This window comes from Rhinatrema bivittatum, chromosome 8 (assembly GCF_901001135.1).
Source record: "Rhinatrema bivittatum chromosome 8, aRhiBiv1.1, whole genome shotgun sequence".
Lineage (NCBI taxonomy): Eukaryota > Metazoa > Chordata > Amphibia > Gymnophiona > Rhinatrematidae > Rhinatrema > Rhinatrema bivittatum.
The window spans coordinates 73,109,932-73,129,573 of record NC_042622.1 but is presented as its reverse complement, the minus strand read 5'-3'; the positions used below and the strand labels follow the sequence as shown (position 1 = coordinate 73,129,573).

Here is a 19,642-nt window from a genome sequence, read left to right as displayed (position 1 = left end):
AACAAGAAACTGAACCTTCCGGGACCTTGTATTAAAAGATATGGTATCATTTGAAAGTAGCAACACTCACTCATACATCAATTTCTCAAACTGTGATCGTCAAGCATTACGATCCATAACGTCTGACCCCAACACAATTATAAAACCTGCGGATAAGGGGGGCAGCATAGTGATGTTGGACCGTGATCAATATATCACCAAACTGAACACCCATCTCTCTGATACTAAATATTACAGACCTCTTGAAGAAGACCCTACTGTGGACCTAGTCAACATCATTGCAAGCCTACTGGAAGAAAAAGTAACTCCTTTTCTCACTCGCAAAGAGCGGAACTTTCTATTGGTGCAGCACCCACGGACCCCTATTATGTACGGGATTCCTAAGGTACATAAATCTACAGTTGATCCCCCATTAAGACCCATAGTGTCAAGTAATGGGTCGGTTTTGGAGCCATTGGCAGTCTTTTTAGATATATTTTTGAAACCTCATGTCCAAAAAATGAGATCATATATTAAGGACACTACTGCAGTGCTTAAAATTTTGGGAAATTTCTAAACATTTAAGGAGCCTACAATTCTGGTAACAATGGATGTTGTCTCATTGTACACCAACGTGTCCCATGCTACAGCGTTATTGACCATTGAAGAAACACTTAAAAATAATATGGTAGGTTCCAGGATCCCATTCTGGTTCATTTTTGAAGTAGCCAAATTAGTTATCCAAAAAAATTACTTTTCTTTCAATGCTCAATTTTACTTGCAAATCCATGGCATAGCAATGGGGTCATCCGCAGCCCCCTCGATTGCCAACCTTGTTATGGATAGATTAGAAAGACTCCATATCTACAGTTCAAGATGGTTTGATGCGGTCTCCTTGTGGGTCCGTTACATTGACGATCTCCTTATTTTTTGGAAACAAGATGTTGTCTCTTTACAATTGTTTTTTCTTTGGGTCAACACAATTGACAAGGATTTACAATTCACCACACAGTACAGTACCACAAACTTAGCTTTTTTAGATATTGCCATCTCTATTGTCAATCAGCACCTCCACACATCCATTCACCGTAAACCAACAGAAAGGAACAATCTGCTTAGATATCACAGCTTCCACCCCAGAGCGTTCAAACAAGGTTTACCTGTGAGCCAATTTTTTAGGCTCAGACGCCTATGTTCATCGGACGGCGATTTTAAACAACAAGCTGGCAAATTAGCAGAAAGATTCTTTTCCAGAGGATATCCATACAGTGCTGTCTATAAAGCCTTTAAGAGAGCATGGCATTCCCCACGGACAGCTCTATTGGAATACAAAGTACAAGATCCGGTGACTTCGGATATATGTGTACTCACACACACGGATAAATCTTACTTAATCGTGAAGAGCATTCAAAAACACTGGCATATCCTTCAGCTTCATCATATATTTACTGACCTTCCAATGTTTGCCTACCAGCGGAGTAAAAACTTAAAAGATTGTGTAGTACATGCGGCTGTCACTCCATGTGATACTGACAGCTCGCAAGGTTTGCACACTGCCTGTGGCAACTGTGACATGTGCTCCATTACTATGGAGGGACCGTCATGGCAACATCCCACAACGGGTCACATTTTTTATAAACGATCAATTACTACTTGCAATTCCACTTTTGTGGTATATCTCATACAGTGCCCCTGTAAACTTGTATATGTGGGTAGAACCAGCAGAAAAATCAAAACTCGGCTCTTCGAACATCGGAGTCGTTTGAATACACTCAGCATGGAAGCACCTATGGTAACGCACTGCACTTCTTTCGGTCATACGTTTGACCAACTCCGCTGGACAATCCTTGAGCACATTGTACCCAATACCCGCGGTGGTGATACTAATCAAATTCTTAATGTGCGTGAACAATGGTGGATTTTCACCTTGGCATCCACATCACCTAATGGTCTGAACGACTCTGTTGAATGGACATCGCTGATCTAGTAACTCCGTCCGTTTTAACTTAATTCATTCTGACGTCATAATTAATGAGTTCCTCCTATCGCGGTAGGTATATAATCATTGAGTAAAATGGCGGATCCGGCTGCCCGAAAAGAGCTGCAGCCTAGTAGCAGAGCAGAGCGGCAGTGTTTGGAATCGTAGGTATTAAGCATTGTGGACTTTATTTTTTGCAGTTTTGCAAGGAATTGATAACTGTGCATTTCTATTTTCAGTAGTGGCATTGTGCGGCCCCTGAGGAAGCTGGTGCAAGAAACACGAGCCGTGTCGGGCCAGAGCCAACATTTATATCCTTACTGCATACTCCGCTACAAAACGCTACGATAAGTAAAACGCTTTTTCACTGCCTTACTTTTTCTAGTGAACCGACACAAGTTGTCATTACTTTAATCCCTGAACAATAGAGACCGATGATTTGAACTTTGATGACGGTGCACTCTGAAAAGTTATCACCGCATAACCTGAGTGGCGTTCTGGGCACTTATTTGGTAACCCGGCCACATTTGTATGAGGTCTCACTGTTCATAATAATCCAGGCTACAGCAAGTCTTGCCGTGTTATGGTGATGGTATTTAGAAATTTGTCAGAAATAATATCCAAGCATCTGAGCTGCAAGGAAGATGGGGCAAAGAAGCAGCACTATGGGCTGACCTAAAAAAAAAGATGATGGGGCATCCATTTTTATTGGAGTGGTTTACAGTCCTCCAAATCAAATGGAAGAGCTTGACAGAGATCTGGTTGAAGACATCCAAAAGATGGGAAAGAAAGGAGAAGTGGTGATTGTTGGAGATTTTAATCTGCCGGATGTAGACTGGAGAATCCCTTCTGCAGAATCTAACAAAAGTAGAGATAGTGGATGCCCTGCAAGGTGCTCTGTTCAAACAAATGGAACCCTCGAGGGAGGAAGCTACACTCGATTTAGTGCTCACCAATGGAGATAATGTCTCTAATGTCCAGGTGGGTGCCCACCTCAGCACCAGTGATCAAACGGTATGGTTTCATATTACAAATAGGATACAGAGAAGAAGCACGAAGACCCGAGTTTTGCTGTTCAAAAACTTGGTCTTTGATGAAATGGGGAAGTACCTGGAGGAAGAACTAGAAGGCTGGGAGAACAAGAGAGAGATGTGGAACAACAATAGACCAAACTAAAAGGAGCAATTACCAAGGCAACTAATCTATATGTTAGAAAAGTAAAGAAAAGCAAAAGAAAAATGAAACCTATCTGGTTCTCGAAGGAGGTGGCTGACAAAATAAAAGCTAAAAACAGTGTTCAAGAAATATAAAGGATCCCAAAGGGAGGAGCACAAGGAAAAATATCTGATGGAACTGAGGGAGACAAAGAAAGTAATCAAGATGGCAAAAAGTCAAGCGGAAGAAAGGATTTCCAAAGAGGTAAAGCGAGGTGACAAAACATTTTTCAGATACATCAGAGAAAGGAGAAAGTCCAAAGTGGTAGTGAAATTGAAAGGTGAAAAAGATCAATGTGTGGAGAAAGATGAAGAAATGGCAGAAATATTAAACGAATACTTCAGAGGACCCTGGAGAAGGACCATAGCTAGTTAACAAGAAACTGAAGGGGAGTGGAGTAGATGTAACTCCGTTTACAGAAGAGAAGGTAAGGAAAGAGCTTGGAAAACTAAAAGTTGACAAAGCCATGGGCCTGATGAGGTCCATCCCAGGATACTGAGGGAGCTCAGAGATGTACTGGCGGGTCCGCTGCATGACCTGTTCAACAGATCCCTAGAAACGGGAGTGGTGCTGAGTGATTGGAGAAGAGCGGTGGTGGTCCCGTTTCACAAGAGAGGGAGCAGAGAGGAGGCTGGAAACTACAGACCAGTTAGCCTCACCTCGGTGGTAGGAAAAGTAATGGAGTTGCAGCTGAAAGAAAGAATAGTGAACCATCTACAGTCGGAAGAATTGCTGGACCAGAGGCAGCATGGATTCACCAATGGAAGGTCCTGTCAGACAAATCTGATTGACTTTTTTTGATTGGGTGACTAGGGAATTAGATCGAGGGAGAGCGCTCGATGTCATCTACTTGGATTTCAGCAAAACTTCTAATACGGTCCCGCACAGGAGGCTTGTGAATAAAATGAGAAGCTTGGGAGTGAGTGCCAAGGTGGTGGCCTGGATTGCAAACTGGTTGACGGACAGAAGACAATGTGTGATGGTAAATGGAACTTACTCTGAAGAGAGAGCGGTGTAAAGCAGAGTGCCGCAAGGATCAGTGTTGGGACCAGTCCTGTTCAATATCTTTGTGAGCGACATTGCGGATGGGATAGAAGGTAAGGTCTGTCTTTCTGCGGATGATACTAAGATCTGTAACAGAGTGGACACTCCAGACGGAGTGGAGAGAATGAGACTGGATTTAAGGAAGCTGGAAGAGTGGTCGAAGATATGGCAGCTGAGATTCAATGCCAAGAAGTGCAGAGTCATGCATATGGGATGTGGAAATATGAAAGAACTATATTTGATGGGGGGTGAAGGGCTGATGTGCATGGAGCAGGAGAGAGACCTTGAGATGATAGTGTCTAATGATCTGAAGTCGGCGAAACAATGTGACAAGGCGATAGCTAAAGCCAGAAGAATGCTGGGCTGCATAGAGAGAGGAATATCTAATAAGAGAAAGGAAGTGATGATCCCCTTGTACAGGGTCTTGGTGAGGCATCTGGAGTACTGTGTTCCGTTCTGGAGACCGTATCTCCAAAGGGACAGAGACAGGATGGAGGCAGTCCAGAGAAGGGCGACCAAAAAGATGGTCTTCATAAAATGACTTATGAGGAGAGATTGAAGAACCTAAATATGCACGCCCTGGAGGAGAGAAAGGAGCACGGGTGATATGATACAGACTTTCAGATACTTGAAAGGTTTTAATGATTCATGGTCAACAACAAACCTTTTCCGTTGGAAAATCAGTAGAAGAAGGGGACACGATTTGAAACTCCAGGGAGGAAGACTCAGAACCAATGTCAGGAAATATTTCTTCACGGAGAGGGTGGTGGATGCCTGGAATGCCCTTCCGGAGGAAGTGGTGAAGACTAAAACTGTGAAGGATTTCAAAGGGGCATGGGATAAACACTGAGGATCCATAAAGGCTAGAGGATGGGAATGAAGAGAAGAGCCATGGGGGTGGAGTACTGGAATGGAGGCTACTACCCTTACTCAATAAGCCTTCGCAACTCCAACACTGCTCTCTGCTTCAACGGCAAGGGGAAATGTGGAAAGGGGGGATTTGCATTCAGATAGCAACCAACAAGGTCTGAACTTCACAATCTCGGTAAACAAATAAGAGTGGGGGTAGCTTGCTTGTGGCTGGCCAGAGAATAGACCCAGGCTAGATTCTGGCTTGTCTTTTATAAACTTATTAACAAACCGAAAACAGCTCTGCTTACTGTAGTAGTTCTTTACTACTACTACTAAACATTTCTATAGCACTACATGACATACATAGTGCTGTACAAACAAACAAAAAGACAGTCCTTGCTCAATAGAGCTTACAATCTAATAAGACAAACATACAGGACAAGAGACTTGGGGTATAAAGTAAGAATGTTTAAAAAGAAAAGAAAGTTAAGACTAAAAGCAGACAATCAGGCATAAGATTTAAAAGCAGTTTCAAAAAGGCAGGTCTTTAATTGGGATTAAAAAAAAACAAAACACAAAACAAAACAGCAATATGGTTTGTAGCTTCACAAACTGGGTCCTCCCTAGATTCCTTTTCATCCCAAGGTCTGGCTAGTTATTCTCCTTTTCTATGGGAATTCCACCCAGGACCAGGATTCTCTGCTCTACAAGGTTTAAGGTGGTCTGGGCCAGATCTCTGAAGCCTGTCCTTTAAAAGTGCTCTGGTATTGTTTCTTGTATACTTCTTCACACATGATCAATTCATCTCATCTATGGAGAATACCATTTTCAATAAGAACACTTGATTTCTCTATTGACAAGCAGGGCTAAATTAGTCCTGGCATGCAAGGAATCCCATACTATGCGTTGCAGCAGAGCACTTACTGAAAAAAGTAACAGAGACCCCACTGTGGAGAATGGACTACTGGATTAACAGGCTGTACAAATTTAATGTCACTTCTTGACAGATTGTGAGGCCTGATGATATGGTCAAGGCTCTTACAGTCGAATGAAGGAAGGTCCTTTCCCCTTTCATGTATATGCGACCATGGAAAGAATGTAGGTAATGGTTTGATTTATATGAAAAGCAGATATCACTTTTAGCAGAAACTTGGGGTGCATGTGGAGTACTACTTTATAGTGGAAGAATTACATATTAGGAGAGCAATGAACTAATGCCTGAAGCTCTCCTAGCCAACATGATCCCATCAAGGGATAACACTTCCTATTTGAGGAACTTCAATGTAGCAGACTCCAACAATTCACAGGATGGTTTCATAAGCTATGCCAATGCCACATTAAGACTCCATGGTACTGGTGGCTAGAGGTTTCATATTTTATAAACCTTTTATAAAACGCTGACACTAAAGAATGAGTAGATATCTTTTTCCTCCACCTAAATGTGGTAGACAGTTATAGCATGAAGATGAACCTTGACTGAAGAAATACTGAGACCCGAGGAGGGAAGAAAGAGTAAGGACTGAAGTAATTCCCATGGTTTACAAGTGAACAGATTCAGGAAGTTCTGTTGATACCTGGACAAAAACAGTTTCAATTTAAAGTTGTAAGCCCTTCTGCTTGAGGGCTTCCTGGCAAATACCATCACATATTCAACTTACATGGGCAGAGACAGAAAGCGGTCAGCAAGTGCTCAACATCCATGCTGTCAATTTGAGAGAGAGGAGGTCTGAATGTTACAGGCAACCCTCGAGTCAAAGTCAGATCAGTCTCTAGAAGAACCGTGGTCTGATGGACATCTGGATGAGGAATGAGACTCACAGTTGTCTGGGCCATGGTGGCACAATAAGTATCAAGCAAGCCCAGACTCTGAGCATTTTTTGCGCTGTTTGGTTATTAGTGGAAGCAGTGGAAAAAAAATACATGAGATCCGCATTCCAGGTGAGCAGAAAAGCATCTGTAATCCTTGCAGGTTCTGCCAGAATGTCTAGGATCTGGAGAAGACCAAAGACGTCCATGTAAGGTTCCTTATCTTTATGGATTTTGACGCCCAGGATCTTACCCAAATTATCTAGAAACCTGGAATACGAGAGGTCCTCAGGTAGTGACAAATTCTCTGGAGGGTAAGGTACGGGGTCTGAAGGAATTCCCAATGCTTCCTCCGATCCAAGGGGAGAAGGGACACTGACACAGGACCAATGATGATGCAGGCGACTGAGGTGGGGGGTCCTCACTTATCTTGGAGGAGTATTCCTAGGAACATCCTTCAATTGGCTGGACTTCACTACAATAGAGTGGCAAGGCCTACAATTCGCCCATGGAGGTTCTTATGGGATGTCCCTGGATTCGGGGGCTAAAGGGACTCCTTCAGGAAGCAAATCCTATACCCTGGAGAAGAGTGGATGAAGAATACCTTCCTTATCCTTAGCTAGCAGGGAGGTAAAGAAAGTGTTCACCAACTGTGCTACTTGGTCCTCTGGACAGGAATTGGAGGTGGAACATCCTCTTCTGAAAACAGACTTGTCTCAGGTGGTGCAGAGAGATCAAGGGCTCCACCGAACAGATAGGATCTGGTGTCTCAAGATGAAGACTTTGCTCTAGGAACCTTAATGGAGAAATCACCCTTGAGATAAGAGAAATGGAGCATATCTCCTTCCGCACCTATCTTCCCAGAGCGCGAAAAAAATAGGCAATTTAAGAAATAGCTGAGTTGGTAACATCAACCCATGGTCCAAGACTTGACAGCTGCTAGTTACGATGCATTGATGGTGCCAAGGCTTGATGTATAGATGGCATCAGAACCTGATTAGTCGATGGGGCTTAATGCTGCTTCACTGGTGCTGTCTGCACCAATGGCTCCAAAGAATTGCGCTTTTTCTGTCTGGTCTGCACCAATCCCCATAGTGCCCACAACGGGCTTGTGGACACCAAAGCATGGCTTACTTGATCCTGACAAGATGGAAGGTTCTAAGGCCTGCTCGAGGAGCTCTTGCTGAACTCTGCACCCCAGGAAGTTCAACGAAGCACTGTTCTGGGAGGAAGACCAAATGTGAATCTTTACTGATCTGTGCAGCTCCTCCATCTTCCAGGCTCTGGATCCTGACAACACTCGGCCACAGTGGAAACAGGTGCATCGTGATTAAGCCCGAGACACTGATAACAGACGTCATTGGCCTTCCAGATAGACCTCTTATCACATATGCAATCCTTGAAGCAAGTTAGGACAGCTTTCTTGAACCTAGACATTGTTCTTTATTTTTTAAAGATTTTTTTTCTCTCTTCTAGCACTAAAAGATACTGTTTGGGTGTTGCTGAAGCAGCAAACCAGAGAATGCTGAAAAACAAACACTGAAAAATAATTTAAGAATGTAATAAGGAAAAACAGAGAAAGGTACACATTCCTGCAGTGGCTTGGCCAAAAAAAAAAAAAAGACTGAGAGGTGCATGAGGCAGCGCCCATGCAGAACTCTGCACATGCTCAATAGAGCAAAAGTTCTATGAGCTAAGAGAGAAAGGTCTATTCTGCACTGGATGATATCACTGATGTATCATGGTCAATTCAGCACTGCTTGATAGAGACCAAGCATTATCTAGGCACCAGAACACACAAGCCATATTCTAGCTCAACTCAAGGCACCAATGCACAACTAAAGCTTAGGTGGAGGCAAGGGGAGGATTAAGTTGTGAGGGTACTCTCCCTAAAATACAAAGCTCTTTAATCTTTGTCTCTCTCCATTACCCTTTTTGCCTCCATCCATATCACCATTCAATTTATCACAATTTACTCTATAACATGCTCAATTCTCTCCTTACTCTTCATTTTGTCAAATCTCTCACCCCCATCTTCACCCACATACCCCTTCTTATCTTGTGTTTTGGTTGGCAGCACAGAGACAACAGTGCATTCCTGTTACATTCCCTCCTCCCAAACATTTTCTTTTTCAAATGAATATATGTATTGGTGGGAAAAATAGATACTGCAGGGACCAGAGGCGGCAACTATGTCCTTGCACCATAGGCCTATCAATGCTGTACCTGCCTTGGCCGAAGGTAGAAAACATTAGGTACTACATCCAACTTTTTAGTAGCTGCCACCAAGAAGGGTTCTGTCGACCACATATGCTCTTCCATCTTTAATTAGGGTTGATATGGGAAAAAGAAATATTGGTACTGAGCACTACTGTTGACAGTCCCAATTTAAACTCTGGCACTAAAACTGCTTTGGAACTGCAGAAGAAATGGATGGCTAGAGCAACAGTGGAGGTTTGGGAAGCTTCTGCAAGTAGTGCATAACAGGTCACATCAGCTAGTATTAAGACATGAAGAAAAAGTTTTCCCATGTGACAGCACTCTCTCATCTTTCAGGCATTTATCTATTTAAGCTATTACTAGATTAATATCACATATATTCCATTAAAAAAACAAAAAAACAAAAAACCCACAGCTCTTTAGATGCACAGTCAGATATACATTCCATTAAGGTTGACTCAATTTCCTTTATTATTTTTTCAACATTCTTAGCTTTATCAAATTGTGCAAAATAGACTGAAGTTACCTCACTGGGCTCCTGTCCCTCTTGAAAGGACTTCTGCTCCTAGAACGACGTCTGCTTTACAGTAAAAGAAACAAAAAAAATTAAGTTAAACAGTACTTAATACTTGTCTTAAAAATGTAAAATACAATTAACCAAAGAAAAAATAAAAACCTTAATTTAATGCTGTGCGGCAATCCAATTTTCCCTCTAATAGCGCTGTTAAATTTTGGTCCAGAGCTAAAAACAGAAAAACAGAAGAGTCAATTTTAGCTCTGTATAAACCATCACTAGATTCTTTCCAGGGTGCAATACATTTTATTTAGCCAACATACAAAGTTATATAAAGATGCACTTTGAGTTTTCAATATTAGATTTTTTTTTTCAGAAATAAAGAAACTGTTAGCATAACATTTAGTTCAGGGCTTCCCAAACCCATCCTGAAGACTCCACAGTCCGTTAGCTTTGCAGGATATCCATAGTATGAGATAAAGCAGCATATACTATACTAGTTACCAAAGAATGCAAATTTATCTCATGAATATTCATTGTAGATAACCTGAAAATCCAAACGGCTGTGAAGGTCACCAAGACAGGTTGGAGAAGCTATTCAAATAAGGTGGAAAAGCAAATACGGGACAGTTAAAATCTGTCCATTGGTCTGTTAACTTGCCTGCCACTGGATCAACTGAAATGCAATTTTTTAATTTTCTTTTGGTGGGGGAAAGAGTACACTAGACAATGGCCCTTGGATCCATCCTATAAAAAACTGATTCAATACAGACGAGATAATTTTCTACAGGGTCAAAAGTAAAAAACTGTTCCAAATTCATGCATAAGCATGGTTTTTGCCTTTCCTTGTTTTAGTGTTAAACCCGATAAAGTTCTCTAAACAAATCAAACGAAAGAAAAGAAAACCTACCCATTGCATTGTACTCCCAATGTTTTCTACAAAAAAAGGAATTGCCTGTTGAAAAGTCCATTATTAGCTCTTCAGATAAATTGTCATGGGCATCAGAACAGTCTTATTACTAATTCTGGAGGAATTGCGCACATTGGTAAAATTACTTCTTACCTGATAAAGTTCCTTTCCTTTAATACTGTCAGACTAGGCTTGACCAGTGGGTAATGCATGCCAACCAGCAGATGGAGACAGATAAACAGACTCATTGATGTCATTCCTTATATATCAAATCAACAGTGAAATTGAGCTTTATATATCAAATTAAACCAACAGAAAAAGCTCCAATTATTTTGACAAAGATACCACAAAGCCCAAGAACCTCTCTGTAATAACTTTTTTTCTAAAATTTCAATAAATGGAAGAAAAGACCTCAGAAGCTTGAACAAAGCTCAACAAAATAGCCACAGGTCAGAAAAATCTCTATATTCAAACTTTTAGTAAATGTACACGTGTATAAAAACTAATCCACTTGTGCTGTGTGCCAAAAATGTTTTCATTGTCCAAGAAAGCTCCCCATATCATGAAATGGGACAAATCTATATTTAAAAAGTTCAATAAATCTCAAAATTTTAGAAAACATTTCTCAAACAACTCACTTGTCTCCTCTAGTGCTGAATCAAATGAAAATGCTGATGTGGCCCAATGTTTCACAGTGACACTTCGTCAGGGAAATTCTAGAGAAATTATTTAGCACAAATGAAAAAAAATGTCATCGCTTGGTACAAAAGTGAGTTTATACAATAAATTCCATCAAACCAGTTGGGTTAAATTCCACTGCTGAATGGGTGGTCTTTTAGAGATTATTTTAAACTTGTTTAGCAAATATGAAGTTTTATTTTTCATCGGCTATTGGACATGTCTATCATATAAGGCACCATTTTTAAAAAGCTGAATGCTGTGCATAGTGTTGTGCTCATTATTATAATGGATGTAGACCTGTGTCTCACAAAGTTTTAAGCTGTGTCTAAGAGAATGGTGAGTATATAAGAAAACTAAATGACAATTTTTGCACTTGTACTAAACGTGTGTGTTCTCTAGAATTGCCCTGACACAGCTTTACCACGAAACGTTGGTCACATCTGCATTTTCATTACATTAAGAGAGCAACTCCCTGCTGACAGTACAGAGGAAACAAGCAAGTTGTTGGAGATATGTTTTCTCTGAGTTTAAGATTTATCAAAAACCTTTTAATACAGACTTGGACAATTTCATGATACATGGAGCTTTTTTGAACTATGAAAAAATGTTTCTGCATACAACAACATGAGTGGGCTAGTTTTTACACATAAATGCATTTACCAAAAATTTGAATAGGAAGGTTTTTCTGACTTGTAACATATTGAGCTTTATTGAAGCTTCTGCAGTTTAAGCTCATCTGAGATCTTTTCCTCCATTTATTGAAATTTTAGGAAAAAAAAAGTTATTATAGAGATTCTTGGGCTTTGTGATACCTGTGGAAATCTGAACTTTTTCTATTTGTTTCATTTCAATCCTTATGTAACTCCATACCAACACCAGCCTGCCTGTATTCCTGTAACCAGCTAGCTGTGGAAAAGCTCAATATCCCCAGCTATCTTATCAGTTCCAATAATCCTGTTGCCATTTTTTTTTCTTCTTATAGCAGTGCACTTTCAGAAGAACAAGGAATCAGAAAAGACTACCACCAACAGTAAACTAGAATAACTCACCTGTAGTGAATGCTATATATTCATTCTGTTCTTCAACTCCACTTACCTGCCTGCAAGTAATTCACCTGCAAGGCACAGTGTGTAAGTACTCAAGACACTGGCAGCAAAGGGAGAGCCCTGCCCTGGTCAGACTGCATTAAAGGAAAGGAAGTTATCAGGTAAGATGTAATTTCACCTTCCTCTTTATCCAGTCAGATCCAGACAAGTGGAATGTGCCCAAACTACTCCTTCATATGGCAGGATGCTGCCCCAGCCCCTCAACACCACAGATGCAAAGGAAGCATCCTCTCGAGCTCTGACATCCAAGCAGTAATGCTTACAAAGAGTGTTTGCAAGGACAACCATATCGCTGCTTTATAAATCTTTCAAAGACAACTACAACTCCATCCAAGAAACAACCTGGGCCTTTGGGGAATGAGCCCAAACCTGCTTCAAAGCAAAGGAGTGTCCAAACTCATATAAGCCACTATAATTACCTCCTTAATTGAGCATGCCACCCCATAGGCTGAAAGGCCTCCTCATTCTTGCCTATTCCACCATATAAGTGCCTGAAAGTACTAGTGAACTTTATATATCTTAAGAGATGCCTCAAGACCAAGGGACAAAGAAATTCATAATCTTCAGAATCTGTCTACTAAAAGAAGGCAAAGAGAAGGACTGATTCAAGTGAAGATCTGAAACAACCTTTGGAAGGAAGGAGAGAACTGCATGAATCTTGACTCTTACCTTAATAATCAATAGGAAAGGCTCCCTACAAGAAAAAAACTTGTAACTCCCATACTGTCTGAGCTAAACAAATAGCTGCCAGAAAGACCATCTTCAATATGAGCAGACAATGAAATAATCTTAAAATGAGCAAATTGCAGTCATCCCAAAAAACGATAAAACCCTGTTGAGGTCCCAAGGTGCAACCAGGATCCAGAGCAGAGGTCTAATATGCTTAAAAAAAAATTTAGACATTCAGATGACAGGACAATAGTCTACCACTAATAAGACCCGTATAGCAAGAGATAGCCATAACCTGCATCTTTAAAATATTAAGAGCCAATCCCTTAAAGAGGCCTTCCTACAAAATATCCATCAATGGCATAGGCACGGCCCCCAGGGCAGACTGATGCCTACAGTATCAGTCTTCAAAAACTCTTAAGTTAAGGAATGGAGAATTTTCTAGCTTTCAGCAGCATAGTCAACACTGCTGGAAAGTAGCCCTTCTTCACTAATTGTGCTCTTTCAAGGGCCAAAGTGTTAAGACAAAATTGATCCAGTTCCTTGTGAAACAGACACTGACAAAATAAACCTTTGTATGGTGGCAGTCTCAGAGGGCTGCCACAAAGCAGGTGCTGAAGATCTGCATACCACGGCTGGAGGAGCCAATCCAGAGCAACCAGTAGCACCAGCCCTGGGTGCTTGAAGACCTTTTGGAGAAGTCTGCATATCATAGACCCAAGAGGAAACCGTACAACAGCTCTAGTTCAGGAGTAGCCAGCAGAGGAGCTGATATGCAGATCTTTGGCATCTGCTGCATGGCACTCTCACCCACATACTAAATTCAAGCTGCTGCCATGGAGCAGAGAATCTGAAGGTAGGACCCCACCTGTCTGCTGGCCACAAGCAACACCTAAATCTGACCACACAATTTCTGAACTCTTTGTTCCATTAGCCACACACTACTTAACTTTGATTGAACCAAGCTCCAACATATTCCATTGCCTGTGTGGGCTGAAGACTGCTCTTGGTAAATGTGACAACCAGCCCTTTAACAACTAGACCATTCGCCAAGATGCCGAAATGCTTTGTTGGAAAGACTTTGCTCTCATTGCCAATAGGCCGTTGCAATATCAGTGTGTAGAAAGCGAGTGCTCAATGGTGAGCGCCCGCTTTCCTAACAAGCGCCCAAACACTTCTCCTGGGCACCCAATGCCATATTTAAATGAGCTGCTGTACTACAAAGGAAGCGCAAGGAAAAACTGTGCGTCCCTAGCATGTCCTTGGTCTCGGGTGCGTAGGAGACATGGCTTGGCACCCAGCGGCTGACTGACCTAAGCTCACTCCCCCCAAAGTCTGGCCCAATGGGCCAAGCGGTCCAGGTTGGACCCGGGGTCCAATACGTGAATTCAGGAATATGAGGTCCTTATGATAAAACCGCCCTTGCCAGACTGCAAATCCCCTCCCTCCTGGCCAGGAACCGCTGCTGGAGACCGTTTTTAAGCTCCTCCAAAATTAACATCTGCTCGGGGCAGGCGTTAATTTTGGAGAGTAAAAATGCGGGAGTCAGGTGCACTTTTTTTTTTTGCATCGAGAGGGAACAGCTAAAAGTCTCATCAACATGAATTTACATGCAATGAGCACTATTAGCTACGCGTGTGATTGGACGTTTTGCAACGAGGGTTATAGATGTGCATCCAAAGCGCGCGTTGTGCCGTGCCCTGCGGCCAGTGCACAGGATTTCATCGACCTGCAATTATCCAGATAAAAGTGCATCAAAATCCCTTCCTGGTGTCATGTCGCCGCTACCACCATCACCTTGGGGGAGGGGGAGGGAGGGAACTGTAGCTAACCCAAAGGATGTAGCCTGAAACTGAAAATGCAACCCAGAACCACGAACCTGAGGTATCACAGATGATTTTTCTGGTTTGGAATGTAAAGACAAGTTTCTGTGAGATCCAAAGAAATTAGAAACTCTGCTTTTTGAACAGCCATGATTGGAGACCTCAATGTTTCCATCCTGAAGTGGACCACCTTCAAAAAGTCATTGACCCGCTTCAGGTCCAGGATTAGATGAAAGGACCTCCCTCCTTCCTTTGGGACCACACAGTAAATAGCGTAGCAACCTAGCTCTTCCTGGCTCAGAATCATGGCCTTCAAATCAAGAAGCCTTTGCAGGGCAGCTTTTACCACCTCTCTTTGCATAGAATGACAATAAAAGCATCAGGAAAGGAAAACTGATTCTTACCTGCTAATTTTCATTCCTGAATACCACAGATTAGTCCAGACCACTAGATTTTATATTCCTACCAGCACATGGAAACAGAGAAGAAAAGCTTTACTGAGCCTGAAGTACTTAGGCAGTGTGACACAGGCAGTCGCTCAGTATGACCTGTATCCAAGCCACAATGAGTACATTTCTATTTCTCACACCTACCAATAGCAGGTGATAGGTAAAGGCTTAGAACCGGGCCCATTGTTCAACTTGGAGTTTCAAAACACAACTGAACCAACTTCATCAATTTCTAACATAACTGCACAGATTATCTGATTTTAAAAATCACAGCAGAGAAATGAGTGGTTTTACAGAGAGGATGGGACTCTGGACTGATCTATGGTATTTCCAGGAACAAAACTTAGCAGGTAACAACCAAAATTTTCCTTTCCTGTTCATGCCCAGATCAGTCCAGTCCACTGGGATATACTCAAGCTCCCCTACACTGGGCAGGACCCTGAAAGACCCGCTCACAACACACACTCATCAAACCCTGCCTCTCGTGGTGCATGCACATCCAGGTGTAATATCTTGTGAAAGTGTGCAAGTATGAGCAAGTCGCCGCCAAATAAATGTTTTGTGGGAACACCAACTGACACTCGGCCCAGGTCACAAGCAGTGGAATGGGCTTACAGCCTCTCATCGCCGAACACCCCTTGCAGAGATGAGCAGACACAATAGCCTCCCTTAGACGGTTTATTTCCCTTCTTTGGTTCCCCAAATAGAACGAAGAGGATCCAAACGATGGAAGCTATCAGTCATCTTCAAATAGCGCAACAATCCCCAAACAATCCCTGAACGTCCAACAAGTGCAATTCCTTTGCCTGCAGGTCTGAATCCAAGCCCCTAAAAGAGGGAAGCTCTACTGTATGACTAAGATGAAAACCTGATACCAACCTTTGGTAAAAAAAAGAAGGTACAGTACACAAGGCCACCCCATCCTCAGTAAACTTGAAGGAAAGGGTCCTGACATGACAAAGTCTGGAGTTCCGAAATCCGTCAGGCTGAACAAACTGCCACCAGAAAAATTCACTTTCAGTGTGACGTTCTTGAACACTGCTCTTCTCAAAGGGTGGACCGCAAAGTACCTTAAGCATAAAATTCAAATTCCAAGAAGGAACAATCCGTCGCACGGGAGGATACAAATGCTTTCCCCTCTGCACAAAGCGAATCACATCTGGATTAAGACCAGAGCCACGCCTCGCACCTTACCCCTAACAGCAGCCTAGGGCTGCTACCTGAACCCTTAAGGAATTAAATGCAAGCTTTTTCTTTAGACCATTCTATAAAAAGGCTAAGATGCAAAACACTGAAGCCTGTTAAAAGACTTCCACACCCTCTGCAAGGCACCAAGCTTCAAATACCTTCCACACGCGGACATAAGCCAACAAAGTGGATGGTCTTCTAGCTTGCAAAAAGGTAGTAATGACCTCTTCAGAGTAGCCGTTCAAGTGTAAACTGTCTTTCTCAAAAGCCAGGCCACAAGACAGAAGTGATCCATCCGATCCAAAGGAAACTGGACCTTGATGGAGCAATCTGGGTAGATGCCTCAAACTTAAGAGGCTTGTCTATCATTAGATTTTATCAGGTTCCCAAACCACAGCCGGCACAGCCACTCCAGAGCCACTAAGATGACTTCCCCCAGGTGAGTCTTGATGTAGAGCACTCTTCCTATGAGGGGCCAGGGAGGGAAACGTATAGTAGAACCCCTGGTGGTCACCTGAGAACCTGGGCATTGAGACCTTATGCTCAGTTCTTATGTCTGCAACTGAAGTAGTGCTGGGCCTTGGCATTTCCTCTTGACACCATCGGATTTAAATGAGGAACTCACCATGTGACACGAATGAGAGCCATCACCTCTTTCACTAGCTCCCATTTCCTGGGATCCAAGGTCCGATGGCTGAGATAATCCGCCTAGACTGTGTCCATCCCAGCCAAATGGGATGCAGCCAGAGTCATCATGTGCTGTTACGGCCAATTGAACAGATAATGAGTCTCACCATTAGACTCTGAATGCCTGTCTGTTGATTGACATAAACTACTATGGTTACACTGTCTGTCAACACCTGCACTGCACGATTCTTCACTAGCGGAAGAAAAGACATCTGGGTCATACACATCGCTCTCTTTTCTAAACGACTGACAGACCACGAGGCTTCCTCTGCTGACCATTGTCCCTATGCTGTTTGACCTAGGCAAACTGTACCCCGGCCAGAGGCTGGAGCCTGTGGTAACTACCATTCAATCTTGGGTCTCCAGGTCCATGCCTTTTGACAAGTGGACTAAAAAAAAAAGCCACTAGAATAGACTGGACTTGGATTTACCATGTAGAGGCAGGGGCAGCTGAAATGCCTCTGAGGGTTCCAATGAGCCAACAGAGCACTCTGGAGAGATCTCATATGCATAGACACCCAGGGAACAAGATCTAGCATAGACGCCATAGAACCCAGGACCTGCAAATAATCCCAGACTCTGGGTATTGACAGTTGCAAGAACCAGAGAATTTGCATATGCACTTTCAGTATCCTGTTAGAAACACTTTACTGGACTGGTATCTAAACAGGCCTCCAGATATTCCAACGACTGGGAAGGAACCAGGTTGCTCTTCACTATGTTCACCACCTAGCCCAGGGCCCGCCAACAGCTGCATGACCCATCGCGCTGAATCCCAACACAAAGCCTCTGCTCAAATAAGCCAGTTGTCCAAATATGGATGCACTAGCACCCCATCCTTCCAGAGTGCCGCAGCCACCACCATCAGCACCTTGGCGAATGTCCGGGGCACAGTCACTAGGCCAAACGGAAGCGCCGAAACTGATGTTACTCCAACACTTGGAAGCGCAGGTACGTCCCAATGGGAATATGCAGATTCGCCTCTGTCAGTTCCAGGGACACCAAGTATTTTCCATTGTGGGCCACCTCTATTACAGAGCATAAGGGTCCCATCCGAAACCGCATTTGTAACACCCTGTTCACATTCTTGAGATCTAGAATGGGACGGAAAGCCCCCTCCTTCTTTGGGACCACAAAGTAGATGGATTACCTTTCACGGCCCTGTTCCAGAGGCACCGGAATGATAAGAACATAAGAAATTGCCATGCTGGGTCAAAGCAAGGGTCCATCAAGCCCAGCATCCTGTTTCCAACAGTGGCCAATCCAGGCCATAAGAACCCGGCAAGTACCCAAAAACTAAGTCTATTCCATGTTACCATTGCTAATGGCAGTGGCTATTCTCTAAGTGAACTTAATAGCAGGTAATGGACTTCTCCTCCAAGAACTTATCCAATCCTTTTTTAAACACAGCTATACTAACTGCACTAACCACATCCTCTGGCAACAAATTCCAGAGTTTAATTGTGCGTTGAGTAAAATAGAACTTTCTCAGATTAGTTTTAACTGTGCCCCATGCTAACTTCATGGAGTGCCCCCTAGTCTATTATCCGAAAGAGTAAATAACCGATTCACATCTACCCGTTCTAGACCTCTCATAATTTTAAACATCTCTATCATATCCCCCCCTCAGCTATCTCTTCTCCAAGCTGAAAAGTCCTAACCTCTTTAGTCTTTCCTCATAGGGGAGCTGTTCCATTCCCCTAATCATTTTGTAGCCCTTCTCTGTACCTTCTCCAGGTGATTTGCTACTCTTTAGTTTGTCAATCTGGCCTACTATATCTTCAGGTTCACAATTTCGTTCAGTTCGTCTGACTCATCACCGCTGAAAACCATTTCCGGAACTGGTATCTCCCCAAAATCCTCATTAGTAAACACGGAAGCAAAGAATTAGTTTAGTCTTTCTGCAATGGCCTTATCTTCCCTAAGAGCCTTTTTAACCCCTCGGGCATCTAATGGTCCAACCGACTCCCTCACAGGTTGCTTGCTTTGGATATATTTTAAAAAGTTTTTATTATGAATTTTTGCCTCTATGGCCAACTTCATTTCAAATTTCTCTTCGCCTGTCTTATCAATGTTTTACATTTAACTTGACAATGCTTATGTTTTATCCTATTTTCTTCAGATGGATCCTTCTTCCAATTTTTGAAGGATTTTTTTTGGCTAAAATAGCCTCTTTCACCTCACCTTTTAACCATGTCGGTGATAGTTTTGCCTCCCTTCCACCTTTCTTAATGCGTGGAATACATATGTACTGTGCCTCTAGGATTGTATTTTTAAACAATGTCCAAGCCTGTTGAACACTTAACCTTTGCAGCTGCACCTTTCAGTTTTTTTCTATTTTCATCATTTTATCAAAGTTTCCCTTTTGAAAGTTTAGTGTTAGAGCTGCAGATTTACTTATTGGCCCCCTTCCAGTTATTAGTTTAAATTTGATCATGTTATGATCACTGTTGCCAAGTGGCCCCACCACCGTTACCTCTCTCACCAAATCCTCCATTCCACTAAGAATTAAATCTAAAAT

At 42.6% G+C, this 19,642-nt stretch overlaps 1 protein-coding gene across 13 annotated transcripts in view; it reads right to left on the bottom strand.

The window, feature by feature from the left end:
• The window catches only part of RBM39 (RNA binding motif protein 39), a 267,063-nt gene that overhangs the window by 202,258 nt on the left and 45,163 nt on the right, over window positions 1–19,642 (bottom strand). For 8 of the 13 annotated variants that reach the window (XR_003858117.1, XM_029611511.1, XM_029611510.1 and 5 more), the window contains 2 exons: window positions 9,771–9,836; window positions 9,621–9,674 (listed from right to left, as the gene is read on the bottom strand). Coding sequence is in view for 8 of the 13 variants with exons in the window: in XM_029611511.1 (XP_029467371.1) it covers window positions 9,621–9,674; window positions 9,771–9,836 (120 nt within the window). In the remaining 5 variants the exon portion in view is untranslated. Of the gene's footprint in view, window positions 1–9,620; window positions 9,675–9,770; window positions 9,837–11,156; window positions 11,235–19,642 lie in introns of all 13 variants that reach the window. The other 5 variants (XM_029611516.1, XM_029611514.1, XM_029611515.1 and 2 more) reach the window with 3 other exon arrangements.